General features: G+C 38.6%; 2 protein-coding genes across 4 annotated transcripts in view; one reads left to right on the top strand and one right to left on the bottom strand.

Moving 5' to 3' along the window:
* ATP6V1A (ATPase H+ transporting V1 subunit A) overlaps nt 1-8,920 on the bottom strand; it is a 59,536-nt gene extending 50,616 nt beyond the window's left edge. Inside the window, exon 1 of one of the 2 annotated variants that reach the window (XM_036107160.2) lies at nt 8,771-8,920. The gene's annotated coding sequence lies outside the window, so the exon portion shown is untranslated. Of the gene's footprint in view, nt 1-8,577; nt 8,600-8,770 lie in introns of those variants that run through there. The other variant, XM_078066255.1, reaches the window with a different exon arrangement.
* Nucleotides 8,921-9,605: 685 nt separating this feature from the next.
* NAA50 (N-alpha-acetyltransferase 50, NatE catalytic subunit) overlaps nt 9,606-25,124 on the top strand; it is a 28,299-nt gene continuing 12,780 nt past the window's right edge. The window contains exon 1 of one of the 2 annotated variants that reach the window (XM_036107163.2): nt 9,606-9,929. In XM_036107163.2, the coding sequence (XP_035963056.1) occupies nt 9,922-9,929 (8 nt within the window). In that variant the 5' untranslated portion in view covers nt 9,606-9,921. The remainder of the gene's footprint in view (nt 9,930-25,124) is intronic. The other variant, XM_036107162.2, reaches the window with a different exon arrangement.

Genomic DNA, 25,124 nt, shown 5'->3' with positions numbered 1-25,124 from the left:
TAAATAATTGTCAATGCTTTTAATTTTGCCTCTTTAAAGACCTTATTTGAGGGGCGCCTGGCTGGCTCAGTGGGTAGAGCGTGTGACTCTTGATCTCATAGTCATGAGTTCAAGGCCCATGATGGCCGTAGAGCTTACTTAAAAAAAAAAAAAAAAGAAAGATATTCTTATTTGAAGATTTCCTAAGGAGAGTTACTCATGTATCTAGTTTTTTGGGTTTTTTTAATTAACTAAAACTCAAATGTGGACTTTTCCTTATTATTTTGTCATATGATTAAGTCAGGTGATATACCCCATATTTGTGCAATATGCTCTGTATCTCCCAGGCATAAAGAATTTCTGGAAAACTTAATAACTACAACAAAAATAAAAGGTATATTTGCAACCCAATCTGGTAATGCCTAGCATTTCCCTGCACGTTTTTTTTTTAAGATTTTATTTAGTTATTTGACACAGAGAGAGAGAGAGAGAGAGAGAGAAAGAGCACAAGCAGGGGGAACGGGAGAGGGAGAAGCAGGCTCCCTGCTCAGCGGGGAGCCTGATGCAGGGCTTGATCCCAGGACCCTAAGATCATGACCTGAGCCGAATGCAGACACTTAACCGACTGAGCGACCCAGGTGTCCCTCCCTGCACATTTTTAATGACAATTTCTTACTGAATACACAATGGTTACCACCTATACAAAATTAAGGCAAACTTATGGAGTTACCAGGATAATTTATACACTTTCCCCTCCGACATGAGAATAAATGAGTCAAAAAATATTTCAGATAATTGCCATTTCTGGTAATTTTAAGTGGTATTTTCCTCCTTACTAATTCCTTCTTTGCCCTATCAGAATGTTTATTTTTTTTTAATGTCAATGGTTTTGTTTTTTGTAATTACAGAAACACTATGTTCATTATAAAAAATAAAAACACAAAAATCTAGAAAAGTGTAAGGACGAAAGTAAAAATCACCTGAAATGCCCATCCAACCACTCTGAGATGGCTACCAAACATTTTGGTGACTATCTTTTCCTGCAATTCATCTTCTATAGACACGTGTAAACAGTTTTACATGCATATGTTATTGCAGGTACTCTTTTTTCTTTCCTTCTTTTTTCTCTTGCTTATTTCCTCCTTCCAATGTTAACAACTGTTTAAGCATACACACACACACACAAAAGTGTTTTTTCAACTGTTTTACAAAAATGGGATCTCATTACATACATTTCTCTAACTTTGCCTTTGTCACTTAAGATACATGATGGAGATCCTTTCAACTAATCAGTATAGATTTAACTCCTATTTTTTAATAACTTGAAAGATATTCCATGATATGCCTGTGCCATGATCTATACAATGATACTCCTACTGACAGATATTCCCTTTGTTCCCAGGTTTTGCTATTATAAAACACTGCTGTAATCAACATTCACGTAAATGCTTGCCTGTCTTTCTTTCCTTTTTTTTAAGGTTTTATTTATTTGAGAGAGAGAGTGCACAGGAGCAGGAGGAGGGGCAGAGGAAGAGGGAGAAGCAGACTCCCCATTGAGCAGGGAGCCCGACAAGGGGCTCAATCCCAGGACCCCGGGATCATGACCTGAGCCCAAGGCAGACACTTAACCAACTGAGCCACCCAGGTGTCCCAGCTTGTCTTTATTTCTAAGGAAAAGACGCCACAGAGTGGGACTGCTGGATGGAAGAATATATATTTTCAATATTAACAGATACTGCCTGATTGTTTACTAAAAAGACTGTAACAATTCACATCTCCACTGATATCCTATGAGAAAATCCTTTACCGCAGATCCCTACTAGCAGTAGGTTTACCACTTAATTTTTGCTAGTCAGAAAAGAATATTTCATTGTTAGCATATCGATTACTAGTGAGGTTTTTAATTTTTTTTTAAAGATTTTATTTATTTATTTGACAGAGAGAGACACAGAGAGAGCAGGAACACAAGCAGGCTTCCCGCTGAGCAGGGAGAGGGAGTGGGAGAGGGAGAAACAGGCTTCCCGATGAGCAGGGAGCCCGATGCGGGGCTCCGTCCCAGGACCCCGATGCGGGGCTCCGTCCCAGGACCCTGAGGGATCATGACTCCAGCTAAAGGCAGATGCTTAACGACTGAGCCACCCAGGCGCCCCAACTAGTGAGGTTTTATGTCTTTTTTTTAAGTTTGTTGAATGGATTTCTCTTCTATGAAGTTCTGATCACATGTTTATGTTTCTATGGTATGGACTTTTACTTAATATGTAATAGTTCTTACAAATGTTAACTCTTTAGCTGTTATACATATTTCAAACACTTTTTTTTCCAATCTGCCTTTTGTCCTTTATCTTTGCCATTGGAAACTACTACATCTAGACTGTATGTACAAAGAAAATTCAGGGGATTGGTATTTCAAATATTTTATTGTTTACATTTATGCTTTTAATCCCTCTGAAATTATTTTGTGCCTATGCTGCAAAGCAACAGCTCCATTTTATTTTCTTCTAGGCAGGTAAGTTGTGTCAGTTACATTTACTATATATGTGCCATTTTATCCCAGTGGATTGAAATAGAGCTTTGTCATGTATTAAATTCCTTTATATGCTGGGATTTACTTCTGCTTTTAAAATTTTGCTGTGCTTATGTAAGCCTAAGAATACATCTGCAGTGATAAAATTAAATAATTTATTTAGTTATCTGGATAAATTGAAACATTTTCACTTAAGACATTCAGATAATTAAGAAGAAATCATTATTTAAATGTCTTAATTCTCCATATCAAATTAAAAAAAATTTTTGCTGCCCAAAGCAATGACTATTGATTGTAGAAATTCACATACACAAAAGGAAGAGTAATAAATTCTAAATATTTCTTTAATCTCCTAACCTAGAGATAATCACTTATTTTGATACATTTCCTTCCAACTTTTCCAATACGAATATATAATCACTACTACATAGTGTTTTTTTTATCATGCTCTTTCTTCAATTTTACAAATATTTTCCAAATTAATTAGTCTTCTCCATTTTACTTTTAAATAAACACTCCTTTTTTAAAAATTAAAGAAATAACTAAAACAAAACATGAAGTCTGGTTGTTTTTCATTGCTCAAATACATTTGGAGCTCTTTTGCATCATACCAGGCATTATCCATTTTATTTTCAATGAAATATGCTTAACTATTTTTCAGAAAAGAAACAAAACATGACATGTTGTAGGCATAATTTTTAAAAAGGGGCGCCTGGGTGGCTCAGTCAGTTAAGTGACTGCCTTCAGCTCGGGTCATGATCTCAGGGTCCTGGGATCGAGCCCCACATTGGGCTCCCTGCTCGGTGGGAGGCCTGCTTCTCCCTCTCCCACTCCCCCTGCTTGTGTTCCCTCTCTTGCTGTCTCTCTCTGTGTCAAATAAATAAATAAAATCTTAAAAAAAAAAAAAAAAGGTTTATCACCCAAAAAACAGTATTATAGAGAGCATTAAGATTCAAAACTGAAAATTTTTTGATACCAAAAAAATAGCACAGGTTAAATCTGAAAATACCTATGAATACCAATTTTTAAAAACAGTCTAATCATGGTTGTAAAATTTATTAAATAGAGCTAACTACAAACAATATAAAGGGGAATTTTAAATAAATTAGTCATAGATAATTTTATTCACAGTAGTTAGCTAATTTTAAAAACAGCCTTGATAGTTTCAAGTAAAAAGAAATCTATACTGTGAATATATATATCCATTCCAGTTCTCTTTATAAATACATACACACAAAAACATATATATGTATACATATGTATTTACTATACATACAATATGTATATACTATATGCATAAAGGAATACTTATACAAACCAGAGTCACTTTCATTTCACAATAGGAAAAAACAGAATTGTAATACTTTTAAAGTTTCTACAGAAGGAAGTTAAATGGAAAACACTGACCACAATTTATTTCACCAAAATACAGAAGTTGACATTACATTCAATAATCTCATAAAATCTCTCCTTAGAACAAATGAGTATGAGTAATAAATTTTTCAGGATTAAAGTGAAACATAAACTCATGATAACTATACTTCAATTACTGTTTAATTTACTGGTATTTTCCAATATAAAACCACTAATCTTTGTGAATCATGAATTTAGAAGGAAAAATTTTTTACTGCAGCTCATGTCCCTGTTATAATCTCTACATTCCCCTGTCTACTTCATATGAGGACAAAAATGAGATATAAAGACATGTAAAATAAAAGGCAAATTTTTTAAACATAAGCATAAACTCAAAAGTCCCTGCTCTATAGCTCTGTACAATTTTAATACATTTCTATAACCCACTATAGAGATAAAAATTTAGAAAGAGAAGAACTACCTCCTTAAATTGATTCCACATATTAATAATCATAAGCTTTGGAAAATCTATATAAAAAATATTAAGTCACTGCAGTTGCCAAAATAATGGGACTAATAATGTTGATATTTCTCAGCTTCTATTGATAAATCTGTTTTAGAATCTTTGCTCTAAGTGCATTTTTCTAGTTCTTCTATTTTTTAGTAATAACCTCAACAAATTCTATTTGTTTCTCTACATCCCAAACCTGTTCCTCAATTTTAGAGGATGCCTTAAGTCTCCTTTAAAAATTCAGTATATAGGAGGCGCATGGGTGGCTCCATCAGTTAAGTGGCTGCCTTCGGCTCAGGTCATGATCCCAGGACCCTGGGATCCAGCCCCACATTGGGCTCCCTGCTCAGCTAGGAGCCTGCTTCTGCTCCTCCCCCCAGCTCATGCTCTTTCCGCTCCCTTGCGCGCTCTGTGTCTTAAGTAAATAAAATCTTTAAAAAAATTTTTTCAGTATATAAAACCAAACCAGATATGAGTAAAGTTAACAAAAATTTACAAAGTATGTACTAGGCCCCCTGTATTCATGATATAATTTATAATTTAATAGCACCTATGGGATAAACTTAAATATGAGAAAAGTTAAGCTTAGATTAAATAAACTATCCAAGGTCACACATCCTAAATAAGTGGTAGGGCCAGAACCTGAACCCAGGTCTGTATGATTGGGAAATCTATTCTCATAAAGTCTACAGTATATTGCTTTACATTTAAATACCACTTAGTTTTTAAAATACTTTCACATAGATTACCTAGGGTTTATCTCACTTGAACTCACAATACCCTTGAGAGGAAGATTTCTCAAGTATCAAATCCTAAGCCTCCACTCCCAACTTTACTTTAAAAAGCATGTAACTAAAGCGGCAAGGCTGAACACTCATCCTCTGATTTTTATTCTAGTGCTGTATCACTTGTAGCCTACACAGAGCCACATTTTTTTAAAATTTTATTTTATTATGTTATGTTAATCACCATACATTACATCATTAGTTTTTGATGTAGTGTTCCATGATTGTTTGCGTATAACACCCAGTGCTCCATTCAATACGTGCCCTCTTTAATACCCATCACCAGGCTAACCCCTCCCCCCACCCCCTCCCCTCTAGAACCCTCTGTTTCTCAGAGTCCATAGTCTCTCATGGTTCGTCTCCCCCTCCGATTAACCCCCCTTCATTTTTCCCTTCCTAGTATCTTTTTTTTTTAACATATAATGTATTATTTGTTTCAGAGGTACAGATCTGTGATTCAACAGTCTTACACAATTCACAGTGCTCACCGTAGCACATACCCTCCCCAGTGTCCATCAACCAGCCACCCCATCAGAGCCACATTTTGACAACTCATTCTTCTTCCCTTCTCTTCCATATTTGGATGATAACCCTACCTACTAGTAAACATATACGCTGTGAAAATAAGTTGATCACTGCATTAATAAAGTCTACGTTTCTGTCTATCCATGATTTGGATGGTTATTATTACCAATTTATATTTGAAAACTAATACCTAGTACACAACTTTAGAAGGAGCTATGATTTTTAAGAGGTTTAAAACTAGGTTAACCTTCCTAACTGTCAAACATTCATCCAATAAATAAATAAATAAATAAAATTTACTAAAGACTCATCAGGTACTTCAGCATCCTGGTTCTAAAGACAACAGTAGAGTCACTAGCCTTGAACTCCTAGAAGCTTTATGGTTTACTAAGGAACAGCCCAGCCAACAGTAATCAAATACAATGTGCTAGAAGTGAAAATAGAAGAACAAGAAATACTGTGTGTGCTATAGGACTAAGGGGCTAGTTCTGCCAATAGGGGGACAAAGCATTTTTGGTGGTGCTGATAATCTATAAAGGCAGAGAAATGTTAAGAAAGACTTCGACCTCAGAGTAAGCAGTGTCAGGGTCCTTAACACAAAAACTCTTGTGGGTCAATTACTGTTGGGACTACAGCACAATTCCCTAATGAATGTTAAGGTTTTTCCATGTAATATTCATAAACTGATAAAAAGCTAGTTTCAGGGGCGCCTGGATGGCTCAGTCAGTTAAGTGTCTGACTCCTGATTTTGGCTAGGGTCATGATCTCAGGGTTGTGGGATCAAGCCCCAAGCCTCGGGCTCTGCACACTCAAGCATGGGCTCTGCTTAGCCCTCTCTCTCTGCTCCTACCCCAGCTCTCTCTATCTCTAAAATAAATAAATAAAATCTTAAAAAAAAACAACAAAAAAAGGCAAACTAGTTTCAGAAATGGCTTTCTAGCTTCAAATCACTTGTTTGTGTATGAATTATGCATAATGTTAAAGCTCTTTTTCACACTCAACTTTAATAGCAATTTAGTCACCAATTCCTGCTGCTAATTTCATTAGTGGTCTAAGCTACTGCTTTCAGAGTTCCCTAAAATTGGGGAAATTGTGAAGTAAAACTGCAGACTCATTCACAACCTCTTTCATATTGACATCTTCCCCTCTAGGATTCAACGTTCTTTAGCTGGTTTTTCTCTTTCCTACTTTGGTCTCACCCAGACAGGACTGGTTTGGACTTCCAGAGCTTTTAAAAAATGTGGCTTATTTGGTGGAATGTCACCTGGCCAATGAAGCAACACTGCTTATGTTTTTCTCTCCTCTAGAGATCAGAGACCATCACTCTGGAGCAAACTAATGGATGAAACTATATTTATTTTGGTAGCAGGCATGGCTACATAAACATACCAGTAGACTAGGACCATAGCTAAAACTGTAAATCCAGGATAGTGGTCTTATTTATTACATAGGGAAAGCAAGAAACATTTTTTAAAGTTATGTTTTCTAGCAAGGAGCATCAGTAGGTCAGTTTTTCTATTTTGAACTTACTATAAAAATATTTTGTTAAATTAATATTACACTAGAATTTTAACCTTTTGTTCCCCTTAACAAAATCAGTTTATTGTAGAGAATTTGGATGATACAGAAAAACAAAAACAAATCAGTCACATCCACTACTCAAAGATAAAGAATTCCATCTTCCTCACTTTTCAGCCGTCTTTCTAATGGATTCTTTTATTATGTTGGCTAGAAAACTACAAGGTTTAACAAAGGATATGACTTTCCAGATTTTAAAAAAGTGTAATTTAAATTTTAAAAATCATAATTTCTGTAAGGTCTTTCAATTTAAAAGAACCAGGGGACTTTCTGAGTTTGCAGTATAAATAAAGGAGTTTAACCCCAAACTGAAAAACACTCTTCCCTAAAGCACATTGTTTAGGGTCAAAACACTGGTTACTACATTATATATGAAGTGGGAGTACATTGGGCTGGGCAAAAACCTAAGCAAAATAATTCTGTATTTTCACAAAACACTATTCATCAAAATCTGAAGAAATCACTTGGAGTTATACAAATTGGAAAGCTAAGGAGTAATATAAGTGCTACTTAATATAAATTTACCACTGGTCAAGGAATTGATTGGGAACAGCAATTCAGTAGGATTTCAGGTAGAAAGGACAAAAGAGAATGTCAAAGGCAGAAAATATGAAGTAAGCGATATCTTGACTTAACCTTCTTACCTCTAAGTTTAAGGTCAAATTGGTTTCATTTATTTCCAGCCCAATCAGTTTCTTAAGAATTACTTCCCTGTCGGGGAAACCCAGTCACTTTTCCATAAGCTAGTCTGGGTCTCCTGCAGAGCACGAAACCGCAACACCATCATCTTTCAACGCCTCCCCATTCAATTGAGACTGTCGCATTACCAACACCTCCTGTTTTGAAGCCAATACATCTTTATTCTTTCAACTGTTTTCTCCCTTCCTGCACCATAAAATCAGAGAAAGGTAAAAGGCCTGTTTTTACCCTTCCAGGCCCAACCAAATTCTGTGAACATCTACAGAACGCCTCACACAGGGAGGTCAGATTAAAAACTCCGAATTACTGAGAAAGCGCATTCGGAGCAAGCTTTACAGTGACTCCGCAGTGAGGGCCACATCAGTGGCATTCTCTCCCAAGCCTGTCTCACCGGAGACGCCTCTGCCTCCAGGGTTTTTCCTACCTCCCAGCTTCCCAGCCCAAGGCTGAAGACCGAGCAGGGCCTCTGCAAAAGAATGGGCTTTGGAGAATAAGACCTGGAGACTACTGCGGACCCTGAGAAATGGCTGAACCAAACCCACTACCCGAAGCCCCAAAGACTCCGAATAGAGAACCATAATGGCCGCACTCATCCCCAAACCCGGGAAAGGTGGACGTCTCACCCCTAAGTGGCGGGGGCGACCACAGTTGGGGAAGCGAGGGTCAGAACTGGAAAAAAAGAGCTTCCTAGCCAGTGCAGGATGACAGCGGGGAGGAAGCCCCGGAAAACAGAGGCCGCCGTTCACACTTTCTCTTCTCTTCCCACCCCCTCTCCTATTCCCACCAGTCGCCGGTTACCGGTCGCCGCTCACCTACCGGGGCGCGAGGTGCAGAAACAGTACCGATCACGGACCAGAGGCTCTGTCACTGCGGGAGGGCAAGTCTTCAGCTGCAGAAGGGGGCGGGCCTAGACAGTCACGTGACCTCGAGCTCCGCCCTACCGCCCCGAGGCAGGCGTGCTGCATTTCGAGGACCTGTATTTTTGCGAATAGTTTTAACATTAACTTTCTTGAGATGAAATCAGAGAAAAAACAAAAATTTCACAAACATTGTGTCGTAAAGTGTAATGTAGAGGGCGTGCGTGAAATGGGTTAAAGTGCATTGCTAAGGAAGTGACGTTTATGCTATGGTCTAGGGACCGGAAATGGCGACGACGTTCTGTCCCACAGTGGCCCGCCGGTAAAATACCAGGCTTAATCCCAGGCAATCACATGATCTCAAAACTTGGATCGTGCTGGACAGAAGCCAAGTTATCCAGCCGATTGTTAATTACGTTGGTCTCAAAAACATCTCATTTGTTTGAGTCTACCACAGATTTCTTTACATTTAGAAGAACCATCTTTATAAAATCTTATTAAGAGACAGCGTTTGAAGGTCATTCTGGAGACTACCAACTGGAAGAACGAGACCGGGTCGGGGAAGATCGATCTTGCTAAAATTGGAGAAGAGAGGGAGGGGTGGAAAAATCCGGATTTTACCGCCAGGGCCTACCAGGCAAGCCCCACAAGTAGTGTCGTAAGGCATGGGAGGAGAAAGATGACGCCAGAGGCCACAGCCCAGTAGGAAAATGGAGGTCCTGAAGTGGAGGGGGAAGGGTGCGCGGAGACCAGCAGTGCGGCTGCGCGCGAGGCGGCCGGCGCGCCGGCGCGCAGAGGGGGCGGGGTGAAAGGTCACAGCGCGGCGGCTGGTCTGGCTGGCGGCTGCGGCGGGCGGGAGTGGATTGCCCGGTGTGCACGTGTGGAGAAGCGGCGGCACAGCGCGGCGGCGGGAGACACCCCCGCCCCCTTCGGAGACGCAGGGCTGCGCTTGACTCTCGCGGCCTCCGTCACCCGCTCAGCTCCCTGCCCTAGGCGGGGAGGCCGGCTTGTGGGGGTTGAGTGGCCCGAGCTGAGGGCGCGGAGAGCTCAGGGCGGCGACGACAACGGCGTTGATATCGGTGGTAACAACGGCCTCAGCAGGCGGGGAAGATGAAAGGGTGAGGAAGGGCAGCTGGGCAGGGCCGGGCCGGCGGGGAAGAGGGGCTGCGAAGACGGGGAGAGACTCCGGGCGAAGACCCGGCGGAGGGAGATTTCTGGGCTTCTCTCTCTTCAACGGAGGGGGCGGATGCTCGGCGCGGGGCTGTTGGCGGGCTGAAGGGCCAGCAGAGGCAGGACCCGGGGAAGCCAGGATTTCGGCCCGGAGGACGAGTGTGGGTTGAACGGAGACTAGCAGCTGAGTGGGGGAACAGGGAAAAGCTCTTGTGAGGCGCCTTGGGTCTCCTACCCGGGAGCGGACGGCTGAGCCACCCCCGGCCCACCACTCCAACTGGAGTGGACTGGTTGTCCTCTTCAGATCCATGCTCAACCCTAGGACCTGCGGTCTTTGACACCTTTCAGTCTTATTCACACTTGGGAGTTCTGCAGAACCTTCTGGAGGGAGAAAGAATTGGAATAAAGAGCATGGAGATGAGTATTAAGAGCTAGTGACTCAACTGGATTTGGGTTGGGTCAGAGCGAGTGGAGGAGGGGGAGAGAGCGTGAGCTCTGTAGTCTTGGGGTGCCAAAATGTTTAAGGAAGTATTGTTGATCAGTAGGTGGAGCTATTGCTCCAGTAGTTTGCTACTGCCCCTGTGCTGTGGGGGTGGGGGGGGTCCTTGATTACTACTACGAAGCTTTTTTCAGGTGATTAGCAAAATTAATATTTTTTCGGTTTCCCTTTTGGATAAAATTAGGGATTATTTTGGTTCAACTACTTCCATTTGGATATCACCATACTATTAAATTATATACTATTAAAATATTAATTACATAACACGGTGTTTTAAAATATTTCCTAGATTAGCCGTTTTGGAGCTCTCCTTTTATCAATGTTAAAAGCTTTCTGAGATGGCTGAATTTTTTTCTATTATAGCAAGTCAGTTAAAGAATTGTTACTATGTGTTGAGTTAGTGAAGCATTTCAAACTGTTCAGCCTTTTGAGGATGAAATAAAAGTCAGTCTTCGAAATAATCTCATGCTGCCTAAAACAAGGCTCTCGGTGTGTATATGTGATTGGAGTCGAAGAGGTCCAAGAAGGGTTAATTGGCCTTAGGTCTGTACATGATTCCTTACTCTGATTTTGCTTTAAATATTGGAAATTGATTCTAATGCTGAATTGTGTGTTTTACATTAAATTCAGAAATCGTGAAATTTTCATAGTACCTGCACTATATTAAACATCAAGTTCTGAAGTTCCGATCAGGATACTAATTGAGGTATGAGAAGTATTTGCAGCACTTAAATCATGATCTAGGAAGTTTGGCTATTTTATTTATGATCCAGTATAATTTAGTGAGATTTTTCTTTTCCCTTGAACATGGGTGCTTTCTCTTACTTCTTTATTCTTTTTTTTTTTTTAAGGTTTTATTTATTTGATAGCAGGAGCAGGGGGGAGAGGGAGAAACAGACTCCCTGCTGAGCAGGGAGCCCTGGGGGGCTGGATCTCAGGACCCTGGGACCATGACCCCAGACAAAGGCAGACGCTTAATGGACTTAGGCACCCAGGTGCCCCTCGTTTTTTATTCTTATCAGCACACGATACTTCTCATCTTGTTCTGTTAGAGTACTAAAAATGAGGCTGAATAGTTCCCGAGTTGAGACTGCATGGATTTATAAAGGAGGACTTCCAAGAAATTATTCTGGGTGTTTAGATCCAAAATCTTTGGTCTAGCTCAGTCTTGCTAGGGTGTAATGTTCTTTCTGATACCTAACTTGGCAATAGAAATGGGGTCAAACAGTGGTATTATTCACAATCTACCTTCAGTTAATACACTCATGAGGCATTATCTTTTTGCTTAAAATGGTGATTTATGTGTAACAATGGTGATTTATTATTCTGGGGATGGTGGCAAATCCCCAGAAACGAGTAACTGGCCAAATCTAGAGGAAATTTATAGTTACTGAATTTGTACCGCAAGCCAGCAACTATCCCCGAAATGAAGGAGTCTTTAAGTCTAGTTCCTATCACTTATGATTGGAAACTTAAAGTTGTGTTCCTTTTTTTTTTTTTTTTTAAGATTTATTTATTTATTTATTTGACACAGAATGAGAGAGAGAGAGAAAGCACAAGCAGGTGGAGGGGCAGGCAGGCAGAGGGAGAAGCAGGCTCCCCGCTGAGCAAGGAGCCAGATGTGGGGCTCGATTCCAGGACCCTGGGATCATGACCTGAGCCGAAGGCAGCCGCTTAACCAATTGAGCCACCCAGGCACCCCTTAAGTTGTGTTCCTGATGGTAAACTTTTAAGATGATTTCACAGGAATAGTCCCTTTAACTTCCCAGATGAAGAACTACCAGGTAAGATGGGACTTCAAAACTTTTTCCATTTCTAAGTCTTATATTTAAGGCACAGAAAAAATGAAGGCAATAGACATTATTTAAAAAGATTCTAAGGTCCTTTAGTTCAAAGATTTGTATCACCATGCACAATGTGGTTAGCATTATAGTCCTGACTCTTGATTTGGAAAGGCCTGTGAAAATGAAACCGTGGTCCTGATTATATATTTTTGTATGAAATTTTATTTGCTAAGTGTTAGTTTACTGTATATTGAGCTAACTCTATAAGTTGAATAGAAATACCTAAAATTCGAAACATGAAGAACTTCTAACTCTAAATCAATCTACTATTTAAATGTTTTATGTCATTGCCTATATTGCCTATCATTTTCAAACTTTTCAAACTTACTTTAACTGATTTTTCTTCATATTTATACTTTGTTTTTGTTAGTAATAGCAGTAGGACATTCCATTGTGTTGGCATGTATTTGCCTTTCCTCCATAGTAAGTAAATATCCAGTTTTTAATTACTGCATGTATTTATATGCATGGTCGAGAAACTTGAGGGTATATTACAAGATGTTATTTCCTTTGTACTGAAGCTGCTTGTTTTTATGGACCAGGGATGTTGTAGGTTGAATTTGTGGATGGTAAGCTGATAATTTTTATCTATTATTCTCTAGGGAAGGTGATATTCAAGCAAGAGGTCACAGCCATGACTGAGATGGCAATATAACTAGTCAGTATAATAGAGAGTAAAACTGAATCCATATACCTTTGAATAGTAGCAAAGAGGTATAAATTAGTTCTAATAAAAGTGTCTTTAGCGGCGCCTGAGTGGCTCAGTCTGTTGAGCTTCTGGCTCTGGATCTCAGCTTGGGTTTTGATCTGGTTGGGAGTTCAGCACCATATTGGGATCTATGCTGGGCGAGGAGCTTACTTAAAAAAAAAGAAAAAGTCCTTAACAAAATATGAATACATGCAAAGTAAAGATGGGGAAGTAGATAATAATATAATACAATATATAGAATGGTGCAGTTCAAAATAGGAGATTCTGCAGTCAAAAGAATCTATGTTGAAGTATGGTTACCTCTGACAGCACATGGACTGGGAAGGAGCACAAGAGTTTTCTGAAGTGCTAGAAATATTCTCTAACTTTACTTTGGATATCGATTGCATAGATGTATACATATGTAAAAAAGTCAATGAGCTGTGAACAAGATTTGTGCTCTTTACCATACATATTCTATACTTCGGTAAAACAGGTGGTTTTTTTGTTTTTTTTAAGGTTGTACTGCTGTTTTTGTAGAGGGGACAGGCAGTGAGGCTGAAGGAGAATTCACTAACTTTTGTAAACCTCCAATTCATACTCCTCCTATGAAGCCGGTCATTTGTGGGATGTGGATTGAGATACTGTATTTTAAAATACTTTGTAATATTCCCTTGCTTTGTTGAGACGAATTCACATAAAATATAACCTACCCATGCCACAATTTTTTAGAAAGTCAATATAATGGTGTAACCAACATAAGGGAGAAATAGAAGTAAACTATAATAAGATATTTATTTCAATATGTAAATGATCAGGTACAACTACACCATAAATCATAAGATCAGATGTTTGTATCTGTCTGTAAATAAAATCATTATATAATTTAGAAAGTAGATCTGCTACCAATACACATGTGTGCATTGGTGACTAATGCTGTGTTGCCATCAGTGTTGTGATTTTTTTTCCAAAAATTGTGTACAACTGTTGGTAAAGTTCTGAACAAAGAATAATCATGAATTTTGGGGTTGAAAAAGATTTTTAAAGGTTATCCATATAAAGCATTATCTTTCGAAGCCAGTGTTTTTGCCAGACCAAACTAATACCTACATTAAATTTCACTTTGCTTGGGGTGCCTGGGTGGCTCAGTTGTTAAGCGTCTGCCTTCACCTCAGGTCATTATCCCAGAGTCCTGGGATCGAGCCCCGCATCGGGCTCCCTGCTCAGCGGGAAGCCTGCTTCTCCTCTCCCACTCCCCCTGCTTGTGTTCTCTCTCTTGCTGTGTCTCTCTCTGTCAAATAAATAAATAAAATCTTTAAAAAGAAAAATTTCACTTTGCTTATGTTTTCCATTTTGGCCTGTGGAAATCCTTTTGACTTCTCATTTTCTCGTACACATATTAGCTATGGCTTCCAGCTTTGTGCCATATGAAAAGATACAACTTCTCAATTATTTAAATGGTTGTCCTTTTTTTTTTTTTTAAGGACAACGTACAGAAACCATTAAAATACCAGGTGTAACCAATAGAAACTTCCTTTTCATCACAGAAATGAAAATTGTATGTATTATAACTACAAAACTATGTAATTGTCCCATAGTGAACAGTACTTTCTCTTGATTTGATCTCTTCCATCAGTTCCTATACACATTCATTACCTAACTTATTGGAAAAATGTTAGTCCTGTCCTGTGCAATACAGTAATGACTAGCTACAGTAGGCTGTTGAGCAGTTGAAATGTGGCTTGTGTTACTGAGAAACTGAATTTTAATTAAAATTTTAATTTTAGAAACTGATACTCAAAAGTCAGTTGTTGGACAGTTTTCAAGTATGTTTAAAACAACCTGGATAGGTGAATCTATAAAGTTTGTGAAATGTGAATATAGATCAATATTTCCAAGGAAAATTAGCATCTGAATTGAGATTTGCAGTGTAATACACACTGGATTTTAAAAAGACTTGGTATGGGGGAGCCTGGCTGACTCAGAAGAGCACGTGACTCTTGATCTCAGGGTTGTGAGTTAAGCCCCATGTTGGATGTAGAGATTACCAAAAGTAAGGAAATAAAAAAGACTTAGTATGAAAAAAAGACTTTTTTGAAAAGTGAAATTAATTTTTATTTTGATTGCATGTTGAAATGATTTCATCTGTTTCTTCTTGTTAATGTAGATACTAGAAATTTTAAAATTACTTATGTGACTCGAATTGTATTTTGGACAGTGCTGTGCTAGACCCTGAAAAAAAAAGTTTGTGTAAAACATTTCTTTCCTTAGGATCCAATTTTAGATGGTGTTTCTAAATAGTTAATGTGCAGTTTGTGGGCCAACAGATAGTGTGTGGCTGGTTGTATACCTCTGTGATGAAGGATTCTGAGGCCACTCTTGGTTTTAGATTAAAATATTGTAATCCAGTCACCTTGTCATGATGGAGAAGGGATAATTGGGAGTATCCATTTGCCTTTCCTGAGCTAGTGTGACCTGTATTCAGCCTCTATCATTGCTGAAGCTGTTAACGGAAAACCTTGTTTTCTAAGTCCAGAGGCTTTTCTCAGTCCTCGATAGTGCTGCAGTGAATGCTTGTTTATAAAACTACTTGACACACATCCTTATTTCTTTTGGATAATTCCCTAGAAGTGAATTTTTTGGATCAGAAGGTACTGGTATTTTTAAATCTCTGATATTTGTTGCCAGTTGACCTCTAGAAAGATAGTAGCAGTTCATACTGCCAACAGTGTATGAGAGTGCCCTTTTTTTCAAGGGCTGATGGGGAAGGGGAGGGACACTTGAAAAAACCTTAAGGAAATGAAGGAAGACATTATAGCTGCCATTTCAGCCATTGGTGGTATAAATTACTTTCTTCTGGAATGAGTGGCATACATTGAGCATTTGTAAAATGGTAGAAATAACAGTTTCTTTACAAGTTGGGTTTGAGGACATATTCACATAATAGCCTAACTCTAGTTTTACTTTGCTGATTAGATGATGAATTGTATTTCTCCCTCCCACCTTTTTTTGTTACTGTTAATTTGATTACTTAGTGAAGTTGGACATTTCCCACTTTTACTGGCCATTTGTATGTGTTTGTGACTTACCTGTTACTTGTGTAACTTACCACTTTTTAATTTGGATATTGAGTGTGTTTAAACTTCAAATTGCAAAACAACCAAAGTTAATGTTCTTTAGAAAATGGGGTTGAGACATTTGAATTAGTAAATATTGTCAGAGTGGTGCCAGTTTAGGACCCAGCTCATGAAAAAAAATTTTTTACAGATGGAACTTGTTATAAACTAGGTTAGGCAAGGAGAATTGTACTTAGGAGCATTTTAAAGATTTCTTATTTCTCTTTCCAGAAAACTGAAGTATATTTAAAGATACACTTGGATTACCTCCCTGCCTGTCCATGTAGATTATTATTCATAGCATAATTTATCTTTTTTTTAAGATCTTATATATTTATTTGAGAGAGAGAGAGAACATGCACACAAGTTGGGGGAAGGACAGAGGGGGAGGGAGAGGGACAAGCAGAAGCAGGGCTCAAACTCAGCACCCTGATGAGATCTTGACCCCAGCTGAAATCAAGAGTCGGACACTTAACAGACTGAGCCACCCAGACTCCCCAGCATAATTTATCTTCCTAAAGGAGACTCACTTTAAAACAAAGCATTGAATTAAAAGCAGCCACATTTTGTAGTTCAATGTGCCACTAATAATAGTTAGCAGTAGGGTCACTAATAGTTTTTTTTACCTCTGGGCCTTGGTTTCTTTGTCTTTAGAAAGAACAGCTTAAACCTGAACAGGAACAGCCAAAAGTTGAAATTCATGTGCCTGTTTTAATCTGTTGATAGTATTTAATCAATCAGTATTTAATCTGCTGATAGCTTTGATGAGTTCTCAGATTGCCAAACAAAAAAAAAAAAGAGTGATGTCATTGGTTATTAATATCTACCATGACTGCTGTGGCATGTGGGTCACATGTTTGCCATCCCTTGTCTCTTAGAACTTTTTATGATACCAAGAAACAAAACTTTGGAATCATATTTGAACTGTTCTCTTTTATGCTGCTTTCTTCATTTTGCTTTTGTGTCTGCCTTTTGAGACCTGCTCTCCCATCCTTCCCACCTCATGGCCCTTTTACTTTTTATAGCTACCTAGTACATCTCCTCCAGGCAATAAATTCTCATGTAATCCTTACTATAGCTCTAGGAAAGCATCCATAATCTACTAATGTGTCTATAGGTTTAATATCTTTAGTCTACTAATGAAGTAACATTGTACAGAGGTGAACCAAGAAGGAAAGAAAGTTTGGTGGGTTCTGGAATTTTTGAAGTTTTATATGGCCAAAAAACAAGGTGGGAGAGAGAGAGAAGGCTAGACCAGTGGCCACAGCTAGGTGAAGAGGACTTTTTATGCAGTGCTATTCAAATTTCATTTGGTAGGTTATGTGCAGCTATTGAAAGATCTTAAGCATTAGAAGTAAAGTGATCAGATTTGTGTTTCCAAAGATTATTCTGACTGCATTGTGATGGCTTTGTCTCCTTGACTCTAGTATTTTTCCCCTTCATTACACTATTAGAATTTGTGTTGAAATGATGGTCTGAAGCATACTGCTTAGAGAAGGGGTATAGGAACAGGTTATGAAGATATTTGGGGAGCAGAATTAACAGGGATTAAAATGGGATGTAAGAGTACATATAAAACTAGATTTTTATATTGGATGGGTGATGGGACTATTCATAAAGATAGAGGATAGAGGTAGCTGTTCTAACTTCCTGTGGAGGATGGTGAGTTCATTTTTCAATGTGTTGAATGTGAGATTCCTGTAGAGATAACTAGTAAGCAGTTGGAAGATACGTGCTTGGATTCAGAGACTTGGAAGTAAAAGCAACATTTAGGTGGTAGTAAGGGAAAAGCCATAGCTGGGAAGGAGCTCTAATTGAACATATGTATGGCCATGGGAAATTTTTTCAAAGAATTACTTGATTATTTTTAGGTTATAACCTTAAGTAGATTATATCTGGTGTGTGTTTAGTACTTCTTGTACCCAAGCAAATAATTGCTGAAATTTTTGCACACCTGATACTTGCACTCATACAGCTTGCAGAACTAATCCACCCACCATCACTTTTTTGATACCTGCTAAATCTCTAGAACAGTGATAGTCAACCAGGGTCACATTTCCCATCCCTGGTTAACTGGTAATGTCTGGAGGCATTTTGGGTTGTCACAGTGGGGTGGGGCATTTGGTGGGTAGAGGCTAGAGATGATGCTAAATATCCTACAGTGCTCCAGAAAGCCCTTCACAAAGAATTATCCAGCCCAGAATATCAGTAGTACTAGGATTGAGAAACCCTAAAATCTAGATGAGATGAGAGAGAGCCCATCAGTTAAATTAAGGGCCTAGAGATTCTTGGACTTATTGGAAGTAATTCATCAGTTCCTTGAAATATTTGAGGTCCTGCCCTAAGTCTTGTAGTTCAGCAGAAGAGGTAAGATATAAAAACAAATGCTTACAGCAGCACAGAGGTGCTGTGCCTTGGAAGGCTACAAACAGTATAATATAGTTCAGATGAGGTGGAAATCTCAGCAGGATGACAGTTTAAGGCCTCATGAGCAATTAGTATTTAAGCTGTGCTTTGATAAATTCTCAGGGGACTTAACTTTTAAGTTGAAGGAATTTATACTTTAGAGGAATCACTCTTTCATGTAATTTACTTGAAGGCAAGAGTTTAGAACCAGATTACTGCTAGCTAAGAAAAAATTACCTGCCCTAAGCCCCTTGAAATTTTTTATCAAAGGACCATGGACATACTTAGATCCTTGCTAAAATACTTTTTTTTTTAAGTTTTATACAAATCCCCTTTATCATGAGTACACCTTATGTAAATGTTCCCGGTTTGGTATTTCTCTCTCTTAATAACCTTGAGTAAAGATGACTCCTTTGAGGGGAGTCCTATGTATGGCTGATCTTGAACTGTAATGGAAATTTGTAGACATAGGCCTGGTTCTGGCTTTATTGATAAATGGCTGTATAACCATAGGTACATCTATCTGGGTTTCAGCTCCATCATCTGAAAAGAAGAGGAATGGACCCAGTGGCTTCTAAGGTTTCTTCCAGATAAACAGTCTGCACAAGAAGTAACCAAGCAGTTAAAATTTTGTGCAAAGGTGTACTTAATACTCACTTAAAATATAAATGGTTAGACTTTAAACTTTATACAGTATTTCATTTTCTCTTTTTGCAGTATAACTTCAGACTTTGTAGAGAAAGACATACTTTTGTGTAGTCATACCTCCATCTTGTGGCCCTTCAGAATATTGCCACTAAATTTTGTTTTTATAATTTTGGGCATAATTGACATTACCTTTAATAGCTAAAAACATTTGAGTGCTTATTATCTGATGTTGCTGTGTTAAATACTTAATATGCGTTATTGTATCACAGTGCTTGTTTTAAGCCCCAGGTAAAGGTTTTCTACCATATTCTAAGCACAAAGATGATATGAGATTTGACTAATAGATTAATCTTGTGGTGCTGATATAAATAACTAATGGGCTCTATAAAGTAGGGGGCAAGTAGCCGTGTTCAGATCTAAGAACTTGGGTATACATGGGCACTTTTGCTATATCAGTTTTCCCATTTTAGATCCTTATTCTAAAATCTTTGGTATGAAGAAACATTGGGGTTTGTTATAGATTGGAAAAACAAGAAAAAAATGACATCACATGAATTTACTTGAGCCAAGAGAATAATTTAGTTTCTTTAATTACTACTGTATTCAGTTTTTTATAGTTAGAGTTGTAAACTGGTGCCAAGATAAGATAAGTGAGTACAAAAAAAGAGCAGAAATGTAGGCTTTATATAAAAGCTTCTGATTTAAATATTAGCAACCAACTTAAAAACAAGAAACTGTTGCGTCTAATAGATGTAGCAGATTTGACTTTTAGTCCAGGAATTTGGGGCTTATCTACAGAGTAGAGGTCCTAAATTGATCAGTTAAGATAGTTTATGTTGTTAAATTACACTGAAATGTGGGGCGCCCGCGAGGCTCAGTCATTTAAGCATCTGACTCTTGATTTTGGCTCAGGTCTTGACCTCAGGTTTGTGAGCTCAAGCCCCACGTAGGACTCTGCGGTCAGTGTGGAGTCTGCCTGGGATTCTCTCTCTCCCCCTGGTTGTGCGTGTTCTCTTTCTAAATAAATAAATAAATAAATCTTTAAAAAAGAATAAATTACATTGAAATCTTATCTGAAGTAAGTAAACAGTGTAGTGATTAATAACCAGGTTTCAAGAGTCAGGCTGATTTGAAATTGAGACTAGCTCTCAATACTAGCTATGTCACAAGCATTAAAGCTATAGCATAATATACCGTGTCACTTACATAGGGAAAATGATTTAACATTTTATATGAAATCCACTTCTCTATGCCCATCTTTAGCCTCTCTTTCTCTTACCAGAATTCTTGGAGATGGAAGTTTAATATAGGCAGTGGGAAGTTTATTAATTTAAACTTGTGTGGTTAACTTAAGAAGCCTTAATTATTAAAGATTCCACAGTGGGATGTGGAAATCTGAGTTTTTAACTGGCAAAGTAATTCTGGTGTATAGGCAGGTTTGGAATCCGTTCTTGGATTTTGTGACATTGCTTCTCTAGACTTTTTCCCTAGTCTCTTGAAAATTGTTTCTTGGACTTCTTTGTGGGCTCCCGTTTGTTTACCCCTAAAATTCAAGTGTTTCTTTTAGTAGTTGTGTTTTAGATGTTCTAATTCACTATGATTTTCTTGGTAATGTGATCTGTTCACATAGAGGATATATATCATGCAGTATTTGTATTTCAGGAAATAACTCTCAAAGTGATGGGTTACAAAAGGGAATTCTTACGAGTTAATGTAAAAACTCTGGATGCATTCCCCCTACTATCTAATTGTTTTTATCTACTTAACGCCAACATTGCTTCCAGTCACATTAGGTAGCATTTAAACTACATTATGTAAATAATTGTTTAAATGATCATTTTATCTAAAACGTGTTTGACAGTAGTTTTAATGGAAAAAAAGTGTCAGGACATGTGGCCATTTATACCAAAGGCAAAGACTATGTAACAGGCTATCCTAAGATTGATGAATTTAGAGGAGGAGGTCTGTACCAGAACGGAAGGCTCATTCTTATCCAGCTCTTACTCAGTTTCTTTTCTGCAAACTGAAGGCTTGGTACAGCTGGAAATTGAGGGGTTGTGGTTTGTTAAAGATTTGAAATTCTTGCCTTTTACTGTTTTTTCAAATGGTCGAGAGTAAGTCAAGCATCAAGTGCTTTCTACCATGAGCTTTAGTATCAAAAATAGCATGTCTTTGTTCTTTTTTAGCCAAAGTTGCTATAAAACTTAAATGCAAAGTGCTACAGCTTGTAGTTCCTTATGTAAATAAGTAATGTATGTTTATTTTTTGTTATGGAAATTTTCAAACACCTATAAAAGTAAATAGTGCATTGAGCCCTCAGTGCATTCAATTCCAATAGGTAGTATTAATTCTCATATTATTTTGTCTTTGCCTGATCAGTACTTTCCCTTTTTCCTTTTTTGCTGGAGTACTTCAAAGGAAATTCTTGAAGTACTATCCCATTCTATCTGTAAATAATACAGTATGAGTCTTTATCATGGATGACTTAAAAAAAAAAAGTAACTGTAATACTGTTATACCTAATATCTTATGATCTGATACCCAGTCTGTATTTGCTTTTTCTTATTTGTCTTATGTCTTCTTCAAATTAAAATCCAAAAAGGTCTTCCACACATTTTAATTGGCTGAAATGTCTCATCACCTCTTAATCTGACAGTTTCTCCTTTTTTAAAAAACAAACTTACTTTATTTTTTTTAACATTTTATTATAGAGATAGCGGGGGGGGGGAGCATGAATGGGGGGAGGGGCAGAAGGAGAGGGATGAGCAGGGAGCCTGAAGCAGGGCTGAATCCCAGGACCCCGGGATCATGACCTGAGGTGAAGGCAGACGCTTAACTGACTGAGCCACCCAGGCACCCCGACAAACTTACTTTAGAATAGTTTTATAGTTTTTAGGTTTAATTTGTGAAGATGGTACAGAGAATTCCAGTTTCTGCTATTAGTAACAGTTTACATTAGTATGGTACACTGTTAGAATGAAAAGGCAAGCCAAAAATTGGGTGAAAATAGTTGCAAATTATATATCTGATAAAGAATTTGTATCCAGGATATATAAAGAACTCCTTACGACTCAATAAAATAAGCAATCCAATATAAAAATGGGAATTCTTATTAGTTACTGTAAAAATTTTTGGTTTATTCTCAGGCCTAGACCATGGGCAAAAAACTTAGGCATTTTATCAAAGAAGATGGACAGTTGGCTAATAACCATCCAGAAGGATGCTCGGCATTATTAGCCATTAGAGAAATGCACATCCAATGAGATTATCACTTCATACCACTAAAATGGCACAAATAGAAAGACAATAAAAAGTGTTGGTGAGGGGTGCCTGGTGCCTCAGTCTGGTTAAGCATCCAACTCTTGGTTGTGGCTCAGGTCATGATCTCCGGGTCTTGGGATCGAGCCCCACATTGGTCTCCTCACTCAGCGGGGAGTCTGCTTGAGATTCTCTCTCCCTCTGCCCCTCCCCCTGCTCTCTCACGCACACACTTTCTCAAATAAATAAATCTTTTTTTTTTTTTTTAAGATTTTATTTATTTATTTGACAGAGAGAGAGAGCGAGAGCAGGAACACAAGCAGGGGGAGTGGGAGAAGGAGAAGCAGACTTCCCGTGGAGCAGGGAGCCCGATGCGGGGCTCAATCCCAGGACCCTGGGATCATGGCCTGAGCCAAAGGCAGACGCCTAATGACTGAGCCACCCAGGCGCCCCTAAATAAATAAATCTTTTAAAAAAAGTGTTGGTGAAGATGTAGAAAAACTTAATGCATTGTTGGTAGGAATGCAAATGGTTCAGCCACTTTGGAAAACAGTTTAGCAATGTACCAGTTTTCCATTACTGCTATAACAAAATAATACAAACTTAATTGCTTAAAAACAAATTATTACCTTAGTTCTTATGATCAAAAATCTGAAGTGGGTTTTACTGAGTTAAAATCAAGGTGTTGGTAGGTATAGTGATTTTAAATAGTACCCCCCCGCCCCCCCCGCCGAAGAAAAATTCATGTCTACTTGGAACTTCAGCACATGACCTTATTTAGAAATAGGGTCTTGGGCGCCTGGGTGGCTCAGTTGGTTAAGCGACTGCCTTCGGCTCAGGTCATGATCCTGGAGTCCCGGGATCGAGTCCCACATCAGGCTCCCTGCTCAGCAGGGAGTCTGCTTCTCCCTCTGGCCCTCCTCCCTCTCATGCTCTCTGTCTCTCATTCTCTCTCTCGCAAATAAATAAAATCTTAAAAAAAAAAAAAATTGCTTTAGAAATAGGGTCTTTTCAGGGCACCTGGGTGGCTCAGTCAGTTAAGTGGCTCGGGTCATGATCCAAGGGTCCTGGTATCGAGCCATGCATTGGGCTTCCTGCTCGGTGGGGAGCCTACTTCTCCCTCTCCTTCTGCCCCCTCCCCTCTCTTCTGTTCATGCTCTCTCAAATAAATAAATAAAACCTTGAAAGAAAGAAATAGGGTCTTTGCAATGTAATTAAGATGGTCATGCTAGGGGCGCCTGGGTGGCTCAGTCGTTGGGCGTCTGCCTTCGGCTCTGGTCGTGATCCCAGGGTCCTGGAATCGAGGTCCGCATCAGTCTCCCTGCTCCGTGGGAAGCCTGCTTCTCCCTCTCCCACTGCCCCTGCTTGTGTTCCCTCTCTCGCTGTATGTCTCTCTCTGTCAAATAAATAAATAAAATCTTTAAAAAAAAAAAAAAAAAGATGGTCATGCTCGATTAGAGAGGGCTTTAAATCCAATAACTAGTGTCCTTACAGGAAGAGGAAAGGGGGTACACAATCAGAACACTAAGTGAAAATGGAGGCAAGAACTAGACTTGTTATTGCCTCAAGCCAAGAAATATCTGAGGCCACCAGGAGCTGGCAGAGGCAAGGAAGGATTCTACTCCAGATTCAGAGAGCATGGCCCTGCTGACCTGATTTTGAACTCCCAGCCTCCAGAGAATAAATTGCTGTTTTAAGCCACTCAGTGGTAATTCCTTAAAGCAGCACTAGGAAACTAATACAATAAGATTATGTTTCTTCTAGAGGTTCTAGATGAGAATCCGTTTCCTTGCCTTTTCAGCTTCTATAAGGCCACGTGTATTCCTTGTTTCGTAGTCCTTAATCTTCAAAGCTTGCAGTGTAGCATCTTAAATCTCTTGTTTCTGCTGCTTTTGTCCTATTCTCTTCTCTGACCGTTAAGGACCTCTTTGATTACATTGGGCCCACCCAGATAGTCCTGGTTAATCTTCCCATCTCAAGGTCTTAATCATATCTTGCAAAGTGCATTTTCCATGTAAAATAATGTATTAAAGATTCTTGGGATTGGAACATGGACATCCTTTGGGGCCATTATTCTACCTACGAAAGGTGGTTTCTTTAAAAAGCATATTTGCCATACAGCCCAGCAATCCCACTTCTAGGTATCTACCAGAGAAAAACTAAAGCTTATGTCCACACACAGACTTATATGCAATATTCATAACAGCATTATTTATAATGGCCATGAATATAATACTGTTAAAATGCCCATCAGATGGTGAATGGATAAACAAAATGTGGTATATCCTTACAGTGGAATATTGTTCAACTGCTGACACATTACATCATGGATGAACCTCAGAAACATTATGCTGCATGAAAGAAGTGTAGTAGTGCAAAAGATCACATTTTTTCTATGTATATGAAATGTCCAGAAAAAGCAAATATATAGAAAGTAGATTTAGTGGCTGACTTTGGGTAGGAAAAGGGATTTACTTTAGATTTGCACAAGGGATTCTTAGGGTATGATGTGAATGTTCTAAGGCTGAATTGAAGTGATGGTCGTACAACTCTGTAAATAGTCTAAAAGTCATTGAATTATACATTTATTTTTTTTTTAAAAGATTTTATTTATTTGACAGAGAGAGACACAGCGAGAGAGGGAATACAAGTGAGGGAGAGGGAGAAGCAGGCTTCCCGCTGAG

Source organism: Halichoerus grypus, chromosome 1 (genome assembly GCF_964656455.1).
Source record: "Halichoerus grypus chromosome 1, mHalGry1.hap1.1, whole genome shotgun sequence".
Classification (NCBI taxonomy): domain Eukaryota; kingdom Metazoa; phylum Chordata; class Mammalia; order Carnivora; family Phocidae; genus Halichoerus; species Halichoerus grypus.
This window is presented reverse-complemented; position numbering and strand designations above follow the sequence as displayed.